The sequence below is a fragment of the Epinephelus fuscoguttatus genome, linkage group LG7 (assembly GCF_011397635.1).
Source record: "Epinephelus fuscoguttatus linkage group LG7, E.fuscoguttatus.final_Chr_v1".
Classification (NCBI taxonomy): Eukaryota; Metazoa; Chordata; class Actinopteri; order Perciformes; family Serranidae; genus Epinephelus; species Epinephelus fuscoguttatus.
This window is the reverse complement of record NC_064758.1, coordinates 42950847-42968728: the sequence shown is the minus strand read 5'-3', so window position 1 is coordinate 42968728 and position 17882 is coordinate 42950847. Positions and strand designations below refer to the sequence as shown.

The following is a 17882-nucleotide window of genomic DNA, read 5'->3' as shown; positions in this document are numbered from 1 at the left end:
TTGCCCAGTAGTAATTAACTATGATCATAGACACATTATGAGACAGTGGGCCCCTGAGCACATTCATGGAAAGGCCCCGTGCCTTGCGACGCTCATGGTTGTTTTATTAATGCTGTGAGGTTACAAGTTTGCATCAAGTACACAAAGAAAATTTTCTCCATAACCAGAGACAGACTTTTGACTTGCATCAGGAAAAGGAGAACATAATTCCCCATGTGTTTCTGACCTTTTAGTAAACTGTCTGAGTTGGCTAAATTTTCTCAGCAGTCGGTTTGAGGTGAAGCTTCTGTTCTGCTTCTGAAAGAATCCAGACTTTGTAGTCGGCAAGAAAAACATGAAATCAGTGAGTTTTCTGCTGCTGCCGTGAGGTCTGAAGCTAATGGAATTTTCCACGTGGCTGCCTCCGATATGAACTGGATTGGCAAACTCACTCGGCTAGTTGGCCCAACCTGACAGAGTGAGGCTGCTGACACTGTTCTTGACTTCTTACACACACACACGCCTTCACAAACAGCAGCAGGTGCACTGGTCTTAGGTTTGTAGTGTTTGTTTTGTTTCTGCACTCGGAAATGGACATTCATGTCTGCTCACACATCTCTCACACTCTTTGTCCTTCAGTTATGTGTTAGCTCACACCGCCAGAATTACTGTGGGTCATTAGAAATATATGTCTGCAACAGCAGAAACACAAGCAGGCTGCTGCTTTATTCTTGGTTCAGCCGAACACACACACAATGCCAAGTACAGTGCAGGAAAAGTGTGTCTGTATCTCTTACACACACACACACACACACACACACACTCACATATGCATGCGCCCTGGTCGTGCCTGGCGACCAGACGGGCAGCTCAGACTTGCTGCTGCAGGAACAAGTGGGAGGAGAGGAAAGGAATGTGAGCAAGGGAAGGAGGGAGGGAGGAGAGGGGAAGAAAGAGAGATGGTGTTTTGCTTGGTCACATGATGTCCAGAGAGAGAGAGAGATGGGCTGCGAGGTGCACACAAACTGAACTAAACAAAGATACAAATGGGTTATGAATTATGAATACGTTGAGGCACAAAGACTCTGAGTGGGTTGCTATGAAAACTGGAGTGGGTGGAGAGAGTCAGTCGGCTTTATACGCTACTTTCAGTTCAATTAAGTGTGCTCTATCAGAATGACAATAAAAATCAGCTTTTTTCACACAAAATAATAGAGGAAAGAGAAAGTAAATCTCAACACCTTTCCTATAAGCATGTGTGTATTTCACCTAGCAGTGTTGTTCCCTTTGTATTTTCCACAAATATGGCACTCTGGCCCTTTGAACACAAAGATCGTGCTATGTGCTTTATGCCTCCTTTGCATTTTTATACGAAACCAAACGACCGTGGCATCATTCTGCTCCGGTGTGTGATTTCAGACAGCATGCCGGCATCACAGAATCAAAAGAGGCGTGATGACATTTAACACAACAGCGTCAGCCTCTAGTGTGACATATAACATATGTATCAGCAGCGCTTTGTAAACAAAAACAATGGCATAACATGGCAATAACAATCATTTACTGTCTCTAGCCCTTTTTAAACAGGAATTGTGCAAATTTGCAGGAAAGCCCAATCAGTCTTTTTTCAGCATTGGCAGTATAAAAACAAAATCGGGGAGTGCAGCAAAGTGCCGCCTACCTACTTTTGTTTATACAGAATGCGCCTTTTTCGGGGCAATGGGGGGCGTGAGCAAGTAACAAAACGTGTAGCTCAGCGTGTGACGTAAACAGTGACATGGGAGGGAAGCCGCGGCTGGTCAGTCCTTCGGCGATTCTCTCATAAGTTGGCCCGTTCTTCACCATTCCTGTCACTTGACAATTAATAGCCTCTTCGTTTGCGAGGACAAGGAGGGCGCGCAATTCCTTGTCTCCCTAGTTGCTCATCTTTACTGTAGTGTCTGTCAGGTTTGCGTTTCCCTCTTGCTACTAGCTGCTCGCTAATTCCTGCTATCAGCTGTTTCCTGTTTATCCACCGCCAGTGGGTCACACGTGCAGTGTCATCAACAGCCCCTCCCATGGCGGAAGGCTGCCTCGTTCTTTTTAAAACAAAAGGGTTTCGCAAATATGACTACCCTACGAAGTGGAAAATTGGGCACTCCGGATCAACTCGCCAATCCGGCTCTGTGTGTCTAAACGCTCGCAGCTTGCCGGCAAAACGGCCCAACATTCGCCGAAAATCTGGCAGTGTAAAAGGGTTTCTGTTACATGGCAGCCGATCTCGTCCTCTGCTCAGAGAGTAAACAACTCCCCAATCTCATTGTTTCCCCAATTTGCGAACATTTTCAGACGCGCTTCTTCTTTGAGTTAGCCACTAACTGCTACCATCTGCTTTTTTAACCTCAGGCGTTGGGTCGCAAGCTTAACACGTCCTGCCAGCTGTCTGGTTTATACAAACGCCGTTTCGGCTCTGTTACAACCTCCTGTGGTAGTTTAATGGCGAGACCATTCTGTCCCACCATTCCTTGATTGTGCCTTATTTACAGTACAGTGAGGAGACATAACGGCACGATATTCCCGCCTTGAGCAGGCTGTGTAAAAGGAGCTTCTGACTTTACACTCTACATTGTTTGGTAAATTTTAGTGCATCAGTTTGTTAATTCTGCTTCTGAAAATAAATCCTTGACAAAGACGGAAGAGACAAAGAAACATTGAAATGTAAAGGAGACAAAAAACCCTGTTTCTATTGGACGTATTGTGTTCTCTGCTGTGAAACAAGTACAGCAGTCACACATTGAAGTGTGTGTATAGACAGACAGTGTAATGTGACAATGCTGGTGTGTATAAAGTCACTGCTGTACAGTAAGCAGCATTGTGCTGATGTGAGTCAGGATATAGAGGCTGGCCTTGTTAGCAGCAGAGCTGTCTACAGGGAGAGCAGCCTCCTGTTAATGGGGCCGATCCATTATGGCAAAAATTATGATCACAATTTTAACATGATTACTCATCGACCACAGGCTCTCTGTCTATCATTATGGCTCCAGATGAACTAAACACGTCACAGTTTGGCTGAGACTGAGTTTGGGCTTTTAGTGAGGGGTTAAAGTGCACCACTCTAAAGGAAAGGGGTTGATTTTGATTATTTTATTTTGGATCTTATTTTATCTCAGTCTGGAAAACGCAGCTGAAGCCTAGCTTTACTAGTAGGCTCTGCCGTGACGTCTTTGAAGTGCCTTTTCTCCTCTGATGCATGCAAGTCTGTTTTTTATTTATTTATTTATTTTTTTTAAAAAAAACAAAAAAGCTTCCAAACAGCAGACACAGCCCCTCTCTGGTGCACATAATCCTCTGGTGCCTCTCTGGTCTCTTCCTTTATCCTCCATCTCTCTTCTCTGCTCTTGCATGTACAGTACTGACAGAGCTTCTCCCAGCTGTTAACAGACTGTTATGCTAACTGGCAAACTAGCAAGCTGTACCCTGCATGCTGTTTAATGGTGTATTTATGTAAGTGTACATTTAATGGTGCCACAAATGTTTTGTGTCACACTCTGTTGTGTATCATGGTGTCTTGCCTTGTTGGAGACGTAGTTGGGGGTTATTAATTGTTGTGTTGTAGAGTTAACCATTTGTAAGAAGGGTGCGCAGTTAATAAGGCTCCGTTCTCAAGAGACTCTGCACTCCATGGTTCTCCTCGCGGTGAACTCTATAAAATACTTTGCTGCCTGTTGAAGAGGTGCATCAGGTGTTCAGCTATGCATTGGTGTGGTGGAAAAGTCATAACATATGGAAACTAAAAAACCGGATGAACCAGTATGAAGCCCAGCACTACAGGAGGTTATAAACTTCTTAACAGTCGTATATAGCTGTATGTGCAGTCACTAAACATACAAAGAATATTTAAGTTGTTAACTCTCTTTGCTGTGTTAAGTGAGTGTTTGGATCAGGAGTCTCATGACCACCGGTGTTCAAAGCCTCCACCAGATGAATATAAATTTAGATCTCCTGTCATTCTTGTTTTGACTTGGCTCTGCTTCCATATCTGCTCTGCTATTGTTTTACAGAACACTCAGCACAAACACACTTCCTCTCTTTTTCCAGAAACGGTGCAGGCAGGACTCTGAGTGTGTGTGATTAAGCTCGCTTTGTTGCTAATCATGAATAGGTCGTGCTATTAACCTGTTGAAAGTTACTATGGGACTGTTGTCCACACCACAGCATCAAGTTTTCCAGCTTTTCCACTAACAGTGTGTGTCTGCATCCTTTTGCCCTTGCTGCTTCCTGTAGAAAATGGATTGACCAACTGCTCTTACCACACTGACGCAGACACACAATCAGCTGCACACAGTGACTTCTAACAAACTGGTACAAGCGAATGTGGTGTTTAGTTTGTGAGAGGCGTTTTTCATCTAAATAAGTAAAGTTATTAAAATGTGATCCATCTATGTACCTAAGTATTGCTCTCCCAAATCTTTTATTAAGATTGATTTAAATAATGAAAAATTGATATATGGGATACTCTTTAAAAGTCATACCAATCCTTGTCATTGATATCTAACATGTCTCTATAAATGGTGATATCAGTTGTAGTGTTGGGCAGCATTTCCTTTGGTCTCATTTAAAGTCTGACGTGTTTTCTTTATCACCATTTTATTTAACCAGTTTGAACTGGAAGTGTTTTTTCAGTTGCTTTGTAGGATTTACAGTAATTTAGTGAATTTAAAATAGAGTATCTCCATTAAATAGCCCATCTACTCTCATCTGTGTCTGTAGTTTCTTTGCACCTGCACAGTGCAAAATAGTTTCCCTTCACAGACACTAACGCAGGTTTTATTCACTTACGGTATAATAATAATAGATGTAGCCACTGTGACGTCACCCATTGGATGGTGGACTCCAATATTAAAGCCTGGAGTTTGCCATTTTGACTGTTGCCATCTTGGGTTTTTGGATCTAGAAGTGACTGTAATAGAGTGCTCCAGGGATGACGTTTTTCTTTTGGCTGATGTGGAAGTTAGTGCCACCCCAGTTCCTTCGTCAAAACCACCGGGGATTTTTCCATTGGATTTTGGATTATTGCCGGAAATAAGCTCTGTGGGTATCTAATGATGTATTTCATGCTGTAGAACAAAACATGGAAGTCTGTGAAGCTTGTGTTAACCACAGACCTTATTTCAGGCATCTAACCTAAAATCCATTGACTTTGAGACGAGAGAACTTATTACTGGGTAGTTAATTCTGATAATTCTAATGCAAACTTTTGCTAGCCAAGAAAATCAATCAATCAAAATCAATCTTTATTTCAGATTCAGTTCGGTCCATGAAAACCCACAACTACAAGAAACAGTAACAGTAATCAGCCACACATAAAATTCCTAAGAAGAGCATCCAAGGTGGGAGCATTGTTGTGTACAAGCAACCGACGGGCACTCGTCCATCTAGGGAGCTTCAACAGGATTCGCAGTGCATCATTATATGCCACCCGAAGTTTGTTAAATTTAGCCTTAATGTAACTGCACCACAAGTGGGCAATATACAGTGGAGTACAGTAGGCTTTAAACAAAGCAATTTTAATATTGTCCGAACACATGTAAAATTTACATGCCAACATATTTGCTTGTGCATACAACTTACAGTACTGTCGCTGTATATCATCATCATCATCACACAGGTCATCCCTGATGATGTGACCAAGATATTTCACCTTGTCCACAACAGTCAGTGGATTCTCTGCCAAGAGGAAAGAGCCAAAAACAGGCTTTAAAGCATTAATACAGAATGTATTCACTGGAAAAATTGAACATCCAACTACTCAGAGGGTCTTATAGTGCAACCAAATGCTGAACTTTTTTAGGTGACAAAAACTTTACAGTTAACTTTCTTTTACTGAAAACACACTGAGATAACGACTGCTATGGCTACGCCCATGCTCTGTGAATCTGGGGTTATGCCACAGTTAGATTACCTCATCAGCCTTGTCGCTGTGGTGTCTTGACAACTGACAGTTGACCACGCCCTTAATTATGCACAATTTTAAGGCTTCATAACATTTGAAAGGTGGAGTTATATAAAAATTCACCACCTGTATTGTTGTCATGAATGGGGAGTACAGATATAGAGACCAACAACGTTTTTACCAGGCTGTAAACATGTTAGTTTCTCTTGTAAAGTTGGGCATTGTAACATGAGGGGCCAATAGAGGAAATGCAGTTTGTGGCTCTTCCACATTGGTTTTATTTTATAGCATATTTTTGCTAAAAAAAATAGCACAGCAGTGTAGTTTTCATCTGGTCAGCTGAACAGCGGCAGCCACAGAAGTGTAGCCCAGAACTTATTGGAAGAGGTAATGTGATTACAGTTACACAATACTGCCAGATATGATACAGATCAGTGGTTCCCCATCTTTTTTGGCTCGTCACACCTTAAAACAAAGCTTCACTTCCGTGTGACCTCTTGCATTGTCCAGGGTTCACAGTTAATGTTTTTGTTTGTTTTGTTCTTCCCTAATCTGGCAAGTGAGTCAGAAATCTACTGCACAAAGTCAATTTTTACTGGCAGCTATACAAATTGTTTTATGGTTAAGTGGTTATTGAAAAACGACCTTGTTTTATCCACCTTGCTCTCAAACTCACTGATGCTTCAGCGTCTAAACTTTGTCTTTACGATGCCCGATTCGTCCTGCACATGTAGTTGATTGAGTCACATGTTGCAGAGTTGTGTTGGTGTTTAGAGCACCTTTAAGAAACAACGTGTTATTATTGGTCTTCTACAGTGGAAAAAAATCTGATATCATTGGAGCAGTTACACAGATAGTCAAGTAATATGGATGGGTTATAGCATACTCTACATTTTAAAGTATTGTCCATTTAATTTTAAACAGTTAAAATAAATCTAAATGTGTGCTGGCTCCACAAGGCAACAGTATTCTCTTTAAGTTTTGATTAACAAATGCTCTTTTATCGAGTGTAAACAGTTTCCCATCCCATTGACCTCAATGTGTGGATCATATTCAGTATTTTGCAGTACAAAATGAAATGTTATATTAACTGACCACTTAAATTTCTATTTAATTAGTTCTTCCCATTCTGTGGCAAAATATCAGATGCCAGATGATCATTTTCTTGTCTTATTTTCATTATTAAATATATGGAGGAGACAAAGAAATGGTTGTATTGCTATGATTTTACATTGTGTTGTTTTATATTGTTAATGCTGTCATTTCTCCTGTGCGTTTCTTGTGAAGATAAACCTTCACAAACTGTGTTCACATGTGAATAACCTTCATGATTCACATGGAAATGTTTTGGTGTTTGAGTCGGTGTTGAGTTGGAAGTGTAACTCTATGATTTTACTGAACTCTATTATGCTCTACTGTACTGTAATGTGAGTGCATGTCTCTTCCCCTGTATCATTATCCTGCTGTTGTGTCTTCAGATATCTGTCTGCCTCAGCCACTTTGGATGACATTACCCACTCTGAAGTGTGAGTTGACCCCTTCCTCTTTTGTGTTGTTGTTTTGTTTTTGTAGATACGTTAAGGTTTCTTTAAGTTTGCTTTGATTTTTTGGGGAGTTTTTCTTCCTCTAGCTTCTCGTCTATTTCAACCATCCATCCTTTTTCTTCTGTTCTCCTTTTGCTCTTGTGATGGTGAGGGTGTTCGTGTGTCAGTGGCTGTTGTACCCAGGAAAGTTTCTCTGCTTTATGTTGCAAGACCTCCAAACGTGCTTCAAACAGTTTTACATTTCGTATTTATTTTAGTGTTATAAGAACTGGATCATCCAGATATTGAATGCACATCGCTGAAACGATGACATAGTACAGTATATACTTCAGTAAGTGTTCTGTCAGTGTGGACAGACACAGTTATGTGTGTGTGTTGGTACTCAGCCACATCCAGATTATCTCCAAAATTGTGTTTGCTCATCCTCTGTGAACCATCTGCCGCTGAGACCTGATGTGTGTTTGCGTGGATCAGCTGATCACGATGTTGGCTTTTACCCAAGATATGTGTGTTCATGTTTGATGTGTGTGTGTGCATACAGCCAGTGAAAGTGTTTATTGTAGCTTTTTGTTTGACTGGGTGTTGATGTGCATATTTCTGAGCGTTTGTATGTATGAGCTTATCTGTGTTTGTGTCTGTGTGTGTATGTGTGTGTGCACGTTAGCAGGTGTAGTTTGACCACACCTTCAGACCTTCTTAATCCCAGTCCATTTCCTCCACTATCAAATATGTTTTAATCTTTAAATATTTGAAATAAAACGTTCACACTCTTACTGTACCTGACTCAGAATTATCGAATCAGATTTGGCTGTTTAATAGGAATATTCAACAATTCTTTTTTTGTCCCGTATAAAGTTTGAAACACACTCAGTGGAACGTTCAGACTTTTTTCAGACAGCGGCATTTATGTAATATAGTAAACAAGCTAACGACAGATCGAAACTGCGCAACATTTTTTGCCTACACTAGATATCCAACAAAAGCCAGAGACTGTTTTGTAATAAGTTGCTGTGAGCTGTGAATTTAGTACTTCTGAGCAGAAGAGACAAGATAAAGTTATCTGGGAACCTTACAGTGGAAAATTTCTCCTCCTCTGTGTCAATATATCATGTCCGCAGCTCCCTGTTCCAGCTCACTGAGTAGCGTGAAAGTCAACAGTGCTCACGCAAAATTTGGGGACCAAAATGTCCCCAGATGCACACACACACACACACACACACAAAAAGGACTCCTTGACTTGAAGCAGTCTCAGTCAACTGAGGGGTCTCCGAATGGCAGCCAAACAAAAACTTTTACACAGTAACTGGCATGTTTCCCCTCCTACTCCTGCAGCCCCCTGGAGTAACCACGATCGGTCGATATGTAAAATAGAAACGATCGCCCAGCGCTTTTGTATTGTGATACTTGGCATAGAATGCTGCAAGGATCTTTTTTTTTTAGGCCAACCTAGAAATTATCAACGTCCTGTTTCTGTCGACAAAAAGCCACTGGGATGTTTCCATTGCATTTTGGATTATTGCAGAAAATAGGCTTTGTGGCAAACAAAAGTTTATGACACGTACATGTTTCGTTCTGCAAGATAATCTTCACAAATTAACCACTTTTATGATTTGTGAAGCGTAAATGCAATCGCCAGAAGTAAAAAGCTGACATTAGGCGATAAATGAACTACACCATGGTTGCATGACTTCAATATCGTGAGCACGATGAAGCTGTAAAACCATGTTCGGTGTGATGACGCTCTGTAGTCTCAGTTAGCCACCTGTTAGCAACCATCTTTTTGAAGACCGCTTCAAAATTCACAAGTGTGGTATTTACTGATGGATTTTATTCTGTAGATCAAAACGTGAAAATACCTAAGCTTGTGTAAACATATTTCAAGCCTCTAATCAAAAACCCATTCAGAGAACCCATTGACATCAATACGAAGGAACTGGAGGTGCTAACTCATTTCCTCATTTAAAGCCTCATTCCTGCACCACTCTGTGTAACCACACCCTAAGTGATGGGTCTGTCAGCCTGAGTGTTTGATTTTGCCATCATGCTCTCTCTTCCATTGCACTGAAATAAACAGACGCTCATCATCCCCGGCCTTTGGCTGCTGTACGACATGCTGAATCATATCTGCCATTAATACTGATGGGTTTCTGTCTGTGTGCTTCTGTACTTGGGGGCGTTCCTGGAGAAAAACCTGAAATTGACTAACTCTTCTTGGAAACACTAGATGCTGAAAAAAGAAATCTCTCTTCTGTTTGTTTTGTAAGTTATCGTAAGCTTTCAAATTCAGACAAATGTGGATTTAAAAAAAGCATTTAAAAAGCAAACAGAACAGGTAAACAGGAGGCTGGTGGCTAGTTTATGATACACCAGCCTTTTGACGCTTGCTGTGGCCTAAATTCCTTTGACTGTATTTCTTTGTGAATACTAACCATCGGGCTGGTGAACACTGCACTTCTTCATTCGTGGGATGGAGCAGTAACTTAAATCACTGTAAGCTTTTGTGCTCATGTTTGCTGTGGTCAGATGGTTTGGTCTAATTTACCTTTGTCTTTTCCACCCTCCAATCCCTCCCCTCTCCATCCATCTGCCTTGTTTTTCTCCTTGCTGTCCATCGTCTTTTCACTCCTCTTCCCATCCTCCTCCCATTTTCTCTCGGCCCACCTCTCCTGTTCTGTCCTTTTTCTTTCTTCTCCGTCTTTTTTCGCCGTCCCACATCTTCTTTTCATTCCAATCCAACCATCTGTCCTACTCTCTCATTCCCTACTTTCTTTTCTCCATTGTTCTCTTTCCATTCTCCTGTTCCCACCTTCAATCCATTCATCCATCCATCCCTCCTCCTCCTCCTCTTTTTCTCTCCTCTCTGCAGATACAAGAAGACTCAGGAGACTCTCCTCCAGGCGGGACAGAAGACCAGTGCAGCTCTCACCACAGTGGGCACAACCCTCAGCAAGAAACTGGGCGACATGAGGTACGATGACACAGAGCCAAAATGGCTGACACTCTGAGTAGGCTACAAGAACAAACGAGCAGAGTGGACAGTGTTGAAACAAAAAGATCCCAAACTTAGAATATCAAACAACAGATCCATATTTATTCTGTGACAGCAGGGTAAAGCAGATGGAGCTTTGAACTTAGCAAGATAAAATAGTCTACATAATTTTCTTGGGAGTATCCCATGTGTGTTTGAGTGTGGAAACACAATATCCTCACTTCAGAAACCTGAATAAACATCATCATGAGAAACTTAAATATGCTTGCTGGGTTAAAATTAAGATACTGTGGCGTGTAAACACCTTATTCAGATGTCTGATCACTGTCTGCCTGTAGCACAGATGCATCCTTAACCAGTATTTAGTCAGTAAAACTAAAAACATCATGAATGAAATGATAAAGATAGACTGGGTGACTGGTAAAATGGAGGATGTATTTTATGGCATTTAATGGTGATGAGATGGAAAAGAGAAAACCAGAGCAGTAAATTCAGCTGTGTCCATTCATCTTCAAATGAAGAGATAACAGACAGGGTTTCCACTGTAATGAAATTTATGAAATTATAAAAACAGTTTTCCAGCCCTAGAAATGGTTTGGAGTCTGCAGAATGCTTTGAAAAAGCTTTGAATTTACATCGTTTTGGGTATTGTTTAAGAATATGTTCAGAAAAATCCCAAAACATGTCTGACATTATGTGGAACATGTTCCTACTGATTTAAAATGTAGTGCTGAACTTCCTGACCTTTGAAACATTACTTGTAACATGTGATACACATTGGCGTACGCAGCTAGTTGATGGCAGGAAGTCTAGTAAAGTTAACATGCGGCAGCAGTTTTACCTGGGAAGTGCGTGTTTATCAGTGTACAAATATAATACATGGCTCGAGAGACATAACGACTGAAATTAAATTGTGGAATTGGGATAAAATATTATGGAAAAGTTTTGAAAATTAATTGGTAAAAATGTGTGGGAACCCTGAACAGAGTAGCTGGATGTGAGGAGACAAAGACGGAAACTGTGTGAACTTCGTGCCTCAAATATGATCAAAATTAGGATAAGGTTGGAAACTGAGGTACTGATTATCGTAAAAGTATTTAATATGAGTTTGAAGCCACTTGAATATTTTATTTTGACACTGTCCACTGCTCTGTTTTCTTTGTAGCACTGAATTTGTCTCAACATGCTTGTCTGTGATCACCTTCTCATGCCACTTCTCTCCTCTAGTCTTAACTAGTAGTGCTGCGAAGTTACATTTATTTTTATTTATTTATTTATTTATTTATTTATTTATTTTAATTAACACCGTTATTGCCTAAAAGTGTATTTTACTAACTCATGGGGTGATTCAACATGATTTAATTTGTTTTTAATCTGTCTTTAAGAGACGTACATGTTTTGACATCAGTCAAAGTAAAGTCCACTGGTACATCCTTGAAGTGAAATCCTAGATGCTAAATTTTAATTTGAGCCTCTTGAATACAAAATTGCATCTTCAGGAAACTTGGTTTGTTTTAAAATTGTTGGACCATCCCTGTAATGTCGATGACTCTTTCACCCTGAAATCACACATTGAAGTGTTTTCATTTAGCTTCAAATTCTGATCTTACCCTTCAAGTTGAGCGACAAAGCAACGCTTCATAAAGTGTGATTGATGGATGAGAGAGAGAAAACATTAGCTATAGAAAAACAAATAGACTCAGTGAAGACGCACTCATCTCCGCCTCCTTCACATCTAACATCTCTGCTGGCGCCTTGTTGACTTACACAACCTTCTGCAATTATTTTAATGTTTCCATTTCACCACCCACATTCATATTTGCTGTATATGCAAGGGCGTGTGTGAGGAAGCAATACATAGCTGTCTGAGTGTGCTGATGAATGTGTGTGTGCCCTCTTTGTTCACTGGCTTCTCACACAGTAACCAATATATTTCATTAGTTTGGATCTGGTTTACTCTTCATGTGTTTGTAATGTTCGCCCCTGCATGTTGCATGTATTCATTAATTTCTCCACAGTGTTTTCTCTGCAGCTGCAACAGTTGTACTCTCATATTTAATTTGTATTATTCTGAATGTCTCTGTTTTGTTTTTAGATATGTTTTCAGTGCAGGATGTGTTTCTGAAACATGTTGCTTCAGCTACACTTGTTGGTTCACACAATTACTGTGGAAGTGAGAACGGGTGAACACACAGTACTGGAGCTGCGGATTCATTCAGCTCAAACTGTAACAAAATATTAAGGATAAGATGTCTGTGCTTTGAATTTCCTTAAAATCTCAAATAGTGGCATTTATTCCCTCAGTGTCAAAGAGAGCCAGGTCTTTATTTGGGACAGAAACAGGCCTTTATTCCTGATTTCCCCCGTTATTGCAAACTCAAAATGTCCTCCTAGTTTATCTGTTTTCTTGATAAACTCAGTGTAATGTCCATTTCCATACAACACAACAACACAGTCGTGTCAGAGGTTCCACTTTTACCTTTTTCCTCGCAGTGTTGTCAAGCTACTATGAATTACATGAACACTTCCTCCAGAAGTTTGACATTAAAAGTCTTGCAGCCTGACTTTTAATGTGACAAACAGCGGGAAGTATTAAAGTTTTGTCGGCAAAGAAGAAACAGCTGCAGTTAATTAGAGTAATAAAACATAACTAAAGGGAAAGTGCAAGTGATCAGATCTGCATGGGTTGCTGTGGTAACGACATAGGCATCATTAACTATGTAGCTAAGGTCTTGACAAAGCTTTTCAATGCTGAAGCATGAGAAATAGAGGTCTATCATATTGCCAAACAAACAAAACAGTTGCACTGTCAAGTTGCGATTCAGAACCAGACAAACTCTGTGATGGAGGAGGCTGATATACACTGTGATGTTTCATGGTGCAGTCGTGGTGGGCCAATGTGAAGAGAGAGGTGTAGTGCCATCCACTAAGTAAGCACCTCCTAAATGTTGCGTGGATTCAGTTCTTAATTTCTAAAATCACACAGTCTGAACAAGGTACGCCAGGTTCACACTGGATGCGGAAGCACTGTGAAGTGTGCCCGCTTCTTTTCGAACCAATTGGACTGGTCACACTGAATGAGCCATGGCACTGAGCTCCACACCTGGCTTGATGTCTGCAGCTATAGTTTTGGTGTTTTTCCATGAGCCGCAAGCAAATTTAGCAAGAAAACACACTGATAATCTTTTGTAAACTATACATATGGGATATAAATGATCTGATTCTTAGAAGTTATAGAATATGCATCTCATGTTTACAATACTTATTCCACAAATTTGTCAGTTGGGTCTAAACAATGAGTAAGAGAAGTGAGCAGACACACAGAGAGTTCTACGTATGATTAGAAAAGATCAGAGCAGCAGAATCGCTCGCTGACTAGTGCAGAGAAATGTGCTTCTGGTTTGAACAGCCAGGCGAAACAATTGTCGTATCAGGCTGCTTCCGCGTCCAGTGTGAATATTGTGTGAACATGGAGTGAACATGACCTCAGTGTCCTTAGTGACACAGCAAACACGCCCCTGCTCTGACTCCCCTCCTCATCCTGACTCCCCTGCTGATAACTCTGCTCTGTCTCTCCTGTGTCGTCCCTGTTGACTGTTGTTGGTTTGTGTTTGTGTCCTGATGCTGCTGCTGCTGCTGCTTTTGGCTCACGCTCTCTCTCCTTCTTGTTTTTAATCGCTGCCTTGGTTTGACCTGCAGAGCTCTACCTTTCTCTAATTCCTTTAGGTAAGACTAACATGTCTGCTTAGAACAGCCAAGAGTTTAATCACACCAAATGAAATTTGCTCATCATAGAGGTTAAGCTCTGCCATTTTCTCTGTTGATACTTTTAACTCTTGCTTTTTCTAAACTGCTTTATTATCCTCGATTATTTTATTGATTTAGATTTCCTGAATGTGTTTTTTTGCCCACTACATATCTGCTTACTGTAGCATGTCATTCTTTGAAGGGATTTTTGATTTCTTATCATTATGCATAACTGTTTATTATGGTATTAATGATTAACACTTAAATGTAAAGTTTGAGTGAAGTCTCCTGGGTCACATTGTGCTTCAAAAAAGAAGACTGAAATGTATTTTATTGTGGTAACACTTTATTTTATACAAATTCTGTAACGTTTCATCGTACATTTTTGGTTAATTTCCCCAGAAATTTTCCTGGAAATGGTAATCTAGTTTTGGTCTGAGGCAGTTATGAGTTTAATTAGTTAGATTTACAGAAGAATTTACTTTATTTAAACTTAACAACATAGTCATTCACAATTTGTTTATAATTGGAAGATTTGATGTAGTAAAACTGGTATGATATGATGATTATATACAACCCCAATTCCAAAAAAACTGTGTAAAACATAAATAAAAACCGAATGCATTAATTTGAAAATTCTTAGCGCCATACAGTGAGGGAAACAAGTGTTCAAAACACCAACATTTTTGTCACTCAACGTTTCCAGTGCAGCTTTTCACATGAAATTTAGACGAGACATTGGGAGTTAGTATCACAGTGTTTTTGTGTGGCAATATCATGTCATCACACAGTGTCAAGTATAGATTTTGTTAATTATTATATAATTTATTAATATTACAAATAAGTAGCCTACTAGAAAAATGTAATCAATTTCTTTTTCTGTCCACTAGAGACATTTTACTGCTACAAATAGTCTCTATATACAGACTCTACATTCAGTGAATGTAGATAGATAGATAGATAGATAGATACAGTAAGAACAGACAGTAGCCTACAAAACAACACAACACACAATAAAAGACACATTCGGACAGTCAATAAATAAAATGTATTATAAAACCCTGGAGATCTTGCCTCCGGAAGAAGAGCGGAAGAGCCCTGGTTTCCAGTTGTAGGCTGTTTGTAGTCCGCGTGATATTGACCAATCACGTTTGAGCTGGCTGCAGTTGTTGCCAGGTTAAACGGTCCGTGCGGTGAACTAACGAGGCGGAACATAATTGGCGTCACTGCAAACTCTGAATCCATCGCAATGGTTCAGCATATTTACTTATATATAAACGGAAACGGAAATTTGCCTCCTCCGCCCAAATCAAACTGGAATGCCAAAAAATTGGGGTCTGCCCCCAGAAGCTGTATCGCCGTCTGCCGGAAGTCAGACACTGAATGCAGCCGATGGGTTCCGAGAATGGTGCTACAAACAATGGCTGAGGTGAGATGAACACACTGAAAACTTTATCTTATTAGATAAAACGGTTGATGTTGACAAAGTTTTCTTCTGAGGACATAATTTACAGTTGAAAAAAGGTAATTCATCGCAATTAATTTTATGGCAATACTCAGCATATTGCAACATATTTAAAATAGCAATAATATTATATCGTGACTGCAGTATCCTGATATCGCATCATGGAACCTCTGGTGATTCCCACATTCCCACCCCTACCAGAAACTGCTCTGATAAAGAAATGATAACATTTCAAGACATAAAAATTACGTGCAATGAAGTGGACTGACACAGGAAACAAGTATTGGACATGTTAAGTGAAATTTATTTGATATTAAGAGAAGCAGCATCAAATTCAGAATGACTGTATATTGCAAAAAAACATTAAATTTATCAGTGTGAACGTTAAATATCTTGTACTGTATTCAACTGAATTCAGGTTTTTAAAAAAAGAATTACAAATCATTGCACTCTGTTTTTATTCATGTTAAACACAGCATCCCAGTATTTTTGGAATAGAGGTTGTACTTACTTGTAAGCAAATCTTATTTTTGTGTCTTCAGCCGACCTGACTAAAAGACTCTGCAGCTATAACAGCTGAACGCTGCCTCTAAACTTCAGTTCATAAATTTGATAAATTCATTCTTTTTTATAGTAATTTATAGGAAACCTTTGGACCCATAAAATAAAGTGTTTCCAACAGTGTTTTCTTTCTGAAGTTTTGACAATGTACCAAGGACACTTCTCTATCTGCTGTAAATTTAGGTTTTACCGTTTGAATACATGTGAATGAGAAATGAAGCTAACGTGTCAAGGGCACCTAATCACCAACAGCACTTTAAACTGGTGTATTCACTGCATTATATTGTGTGTGTGTGTGTGTGTGTGTGTGTGTGTGTGTGTGTGTGTGTGTGTGTGTGTGCCACTGCTTGCTTGCTTTGTAACACCTGCACTTCTGTCTCCTCTCTTTAACGCTTACAAAGTAGCAACTATTCCATTCGCCACTCGATAAGTATGCCGGCCATGAGGTAAAGTAACACACAAACCTGCTCTCTGTTCTGCTTCATATTATTAACTGTCTGTGTAACACACACACGTTACCTTTACCTGCATCATTGTGACTCTGTGTTACTGCTGGTTTTCTTTCTGAGAGATTTTTAAACACTGAGATCTTTTAGTTTGAGTAAAGGCTGGAAAAAGACTGAGTGAACATAACTGTCCTCTTACTTCAGTTTTTTTAATCCTTTTCACTCAACCTTAAATCGATGAGGAGTTTAAATAGAATCTAGCAGGTCGTTATATCTCGTCGACTCAGCTTATTGATCAAGTTACAACTTTCTTATTCATTTGTAGCCGGTCAAACACTAACTGGCAAGAAGATACCTAAAATAATTAAATCTTTACCAGCCTGAGACGGCATGAGAATGTTTTTTGTTTTTGATTTTGACGTGTTGAACATGGTGAGATGCTGTGAAATGCTGAATTAACTTGTGTGTTGTTTTCTGTATTTATTGTATAATTTAGAAAGGTTCTGTTTCAGTGTCCCTGTGTTCCTCAGTTGATGTCACATTAACATGTTTAATGAAATTATATTCTATCATATTATAAACTCTAAACATGTGTCAGTGTTAGACAGTGTAGGATTAATACGGCTGCAGTGGAACATGAAACAACTAAATAATCATGTTAAGTCTTTTTTTTAATGTGTTTACCTAATTTATGAGCAGTTAAACTTTTGATTGCTAGTCTAGTAAATAGAGTCTGACACAACATAAAGATGTACATAAAAATTAACAGTTTAGTTAACTGTCGTATGTTTTTATGAGGTTTCAAGTTTATTGCAGAGTTTACAGTTAACCTGCCTTCTTAATTACCCTGACATCACTGCATGTAATGTTAACATGTCTATTTTTGTGAATGTAACATCACGTCTATGTTCTGCAGGAACTCTGCGACCTTCAAGTCGTTTGAGGACAAAGTGGGGAACCTGAAGGTGAGGAACGCACCTGTAGGCCACAATGACGTACGTTAAATACGGTTTCTTTGTATGCATAAGTGTAAGATTCAGTGTTTAACCAACAGTTTGCCACGGCGGTCCCCTCGCCTCAAAAATATATGTGTACCAAGTGTTTGGTGCTGTTCAGGGGCTGCTTGGCTGAAAGAATATTTATTTTAAAGAAATGTTAAACTACTACTGTAAGCCATCTTTGTCTAGTTAGGATTCACTGAGTTGAAAGTTTTCAATAA

The 17882-nt window shown here is 39.7% G+C and overlaps 1 protein-coding gene across 14 annotated transcripts in view; it reads left to right on the top strand.

Annotated features, from left to right (window-relative positions):
• Nucleotides 1–17882, top strand: part of tpd52l2b (tpd52 like 2b) — a 33540-nt gene that overhangs the window by 11956 nt on the left and 3702 nt on the right. For 2 of the 14 annotated variants that reach the window (XM_049582205.1, XM_049582209.1), the window contains 3 exons: nt 7390–7437; nt 10322–10423; nt 17580–17628. In XM_049582205.1, coding sequence (XP_049438162.1) covers nt 7390–7437; nt 10322–10423; nt 17580–17628 — 199 coding nt within the window. The other 12 variants (XM_049582204.1, XM_049582208.1, XM_049582206.1 and 9 more) reach the window with 10 other exon arrangements.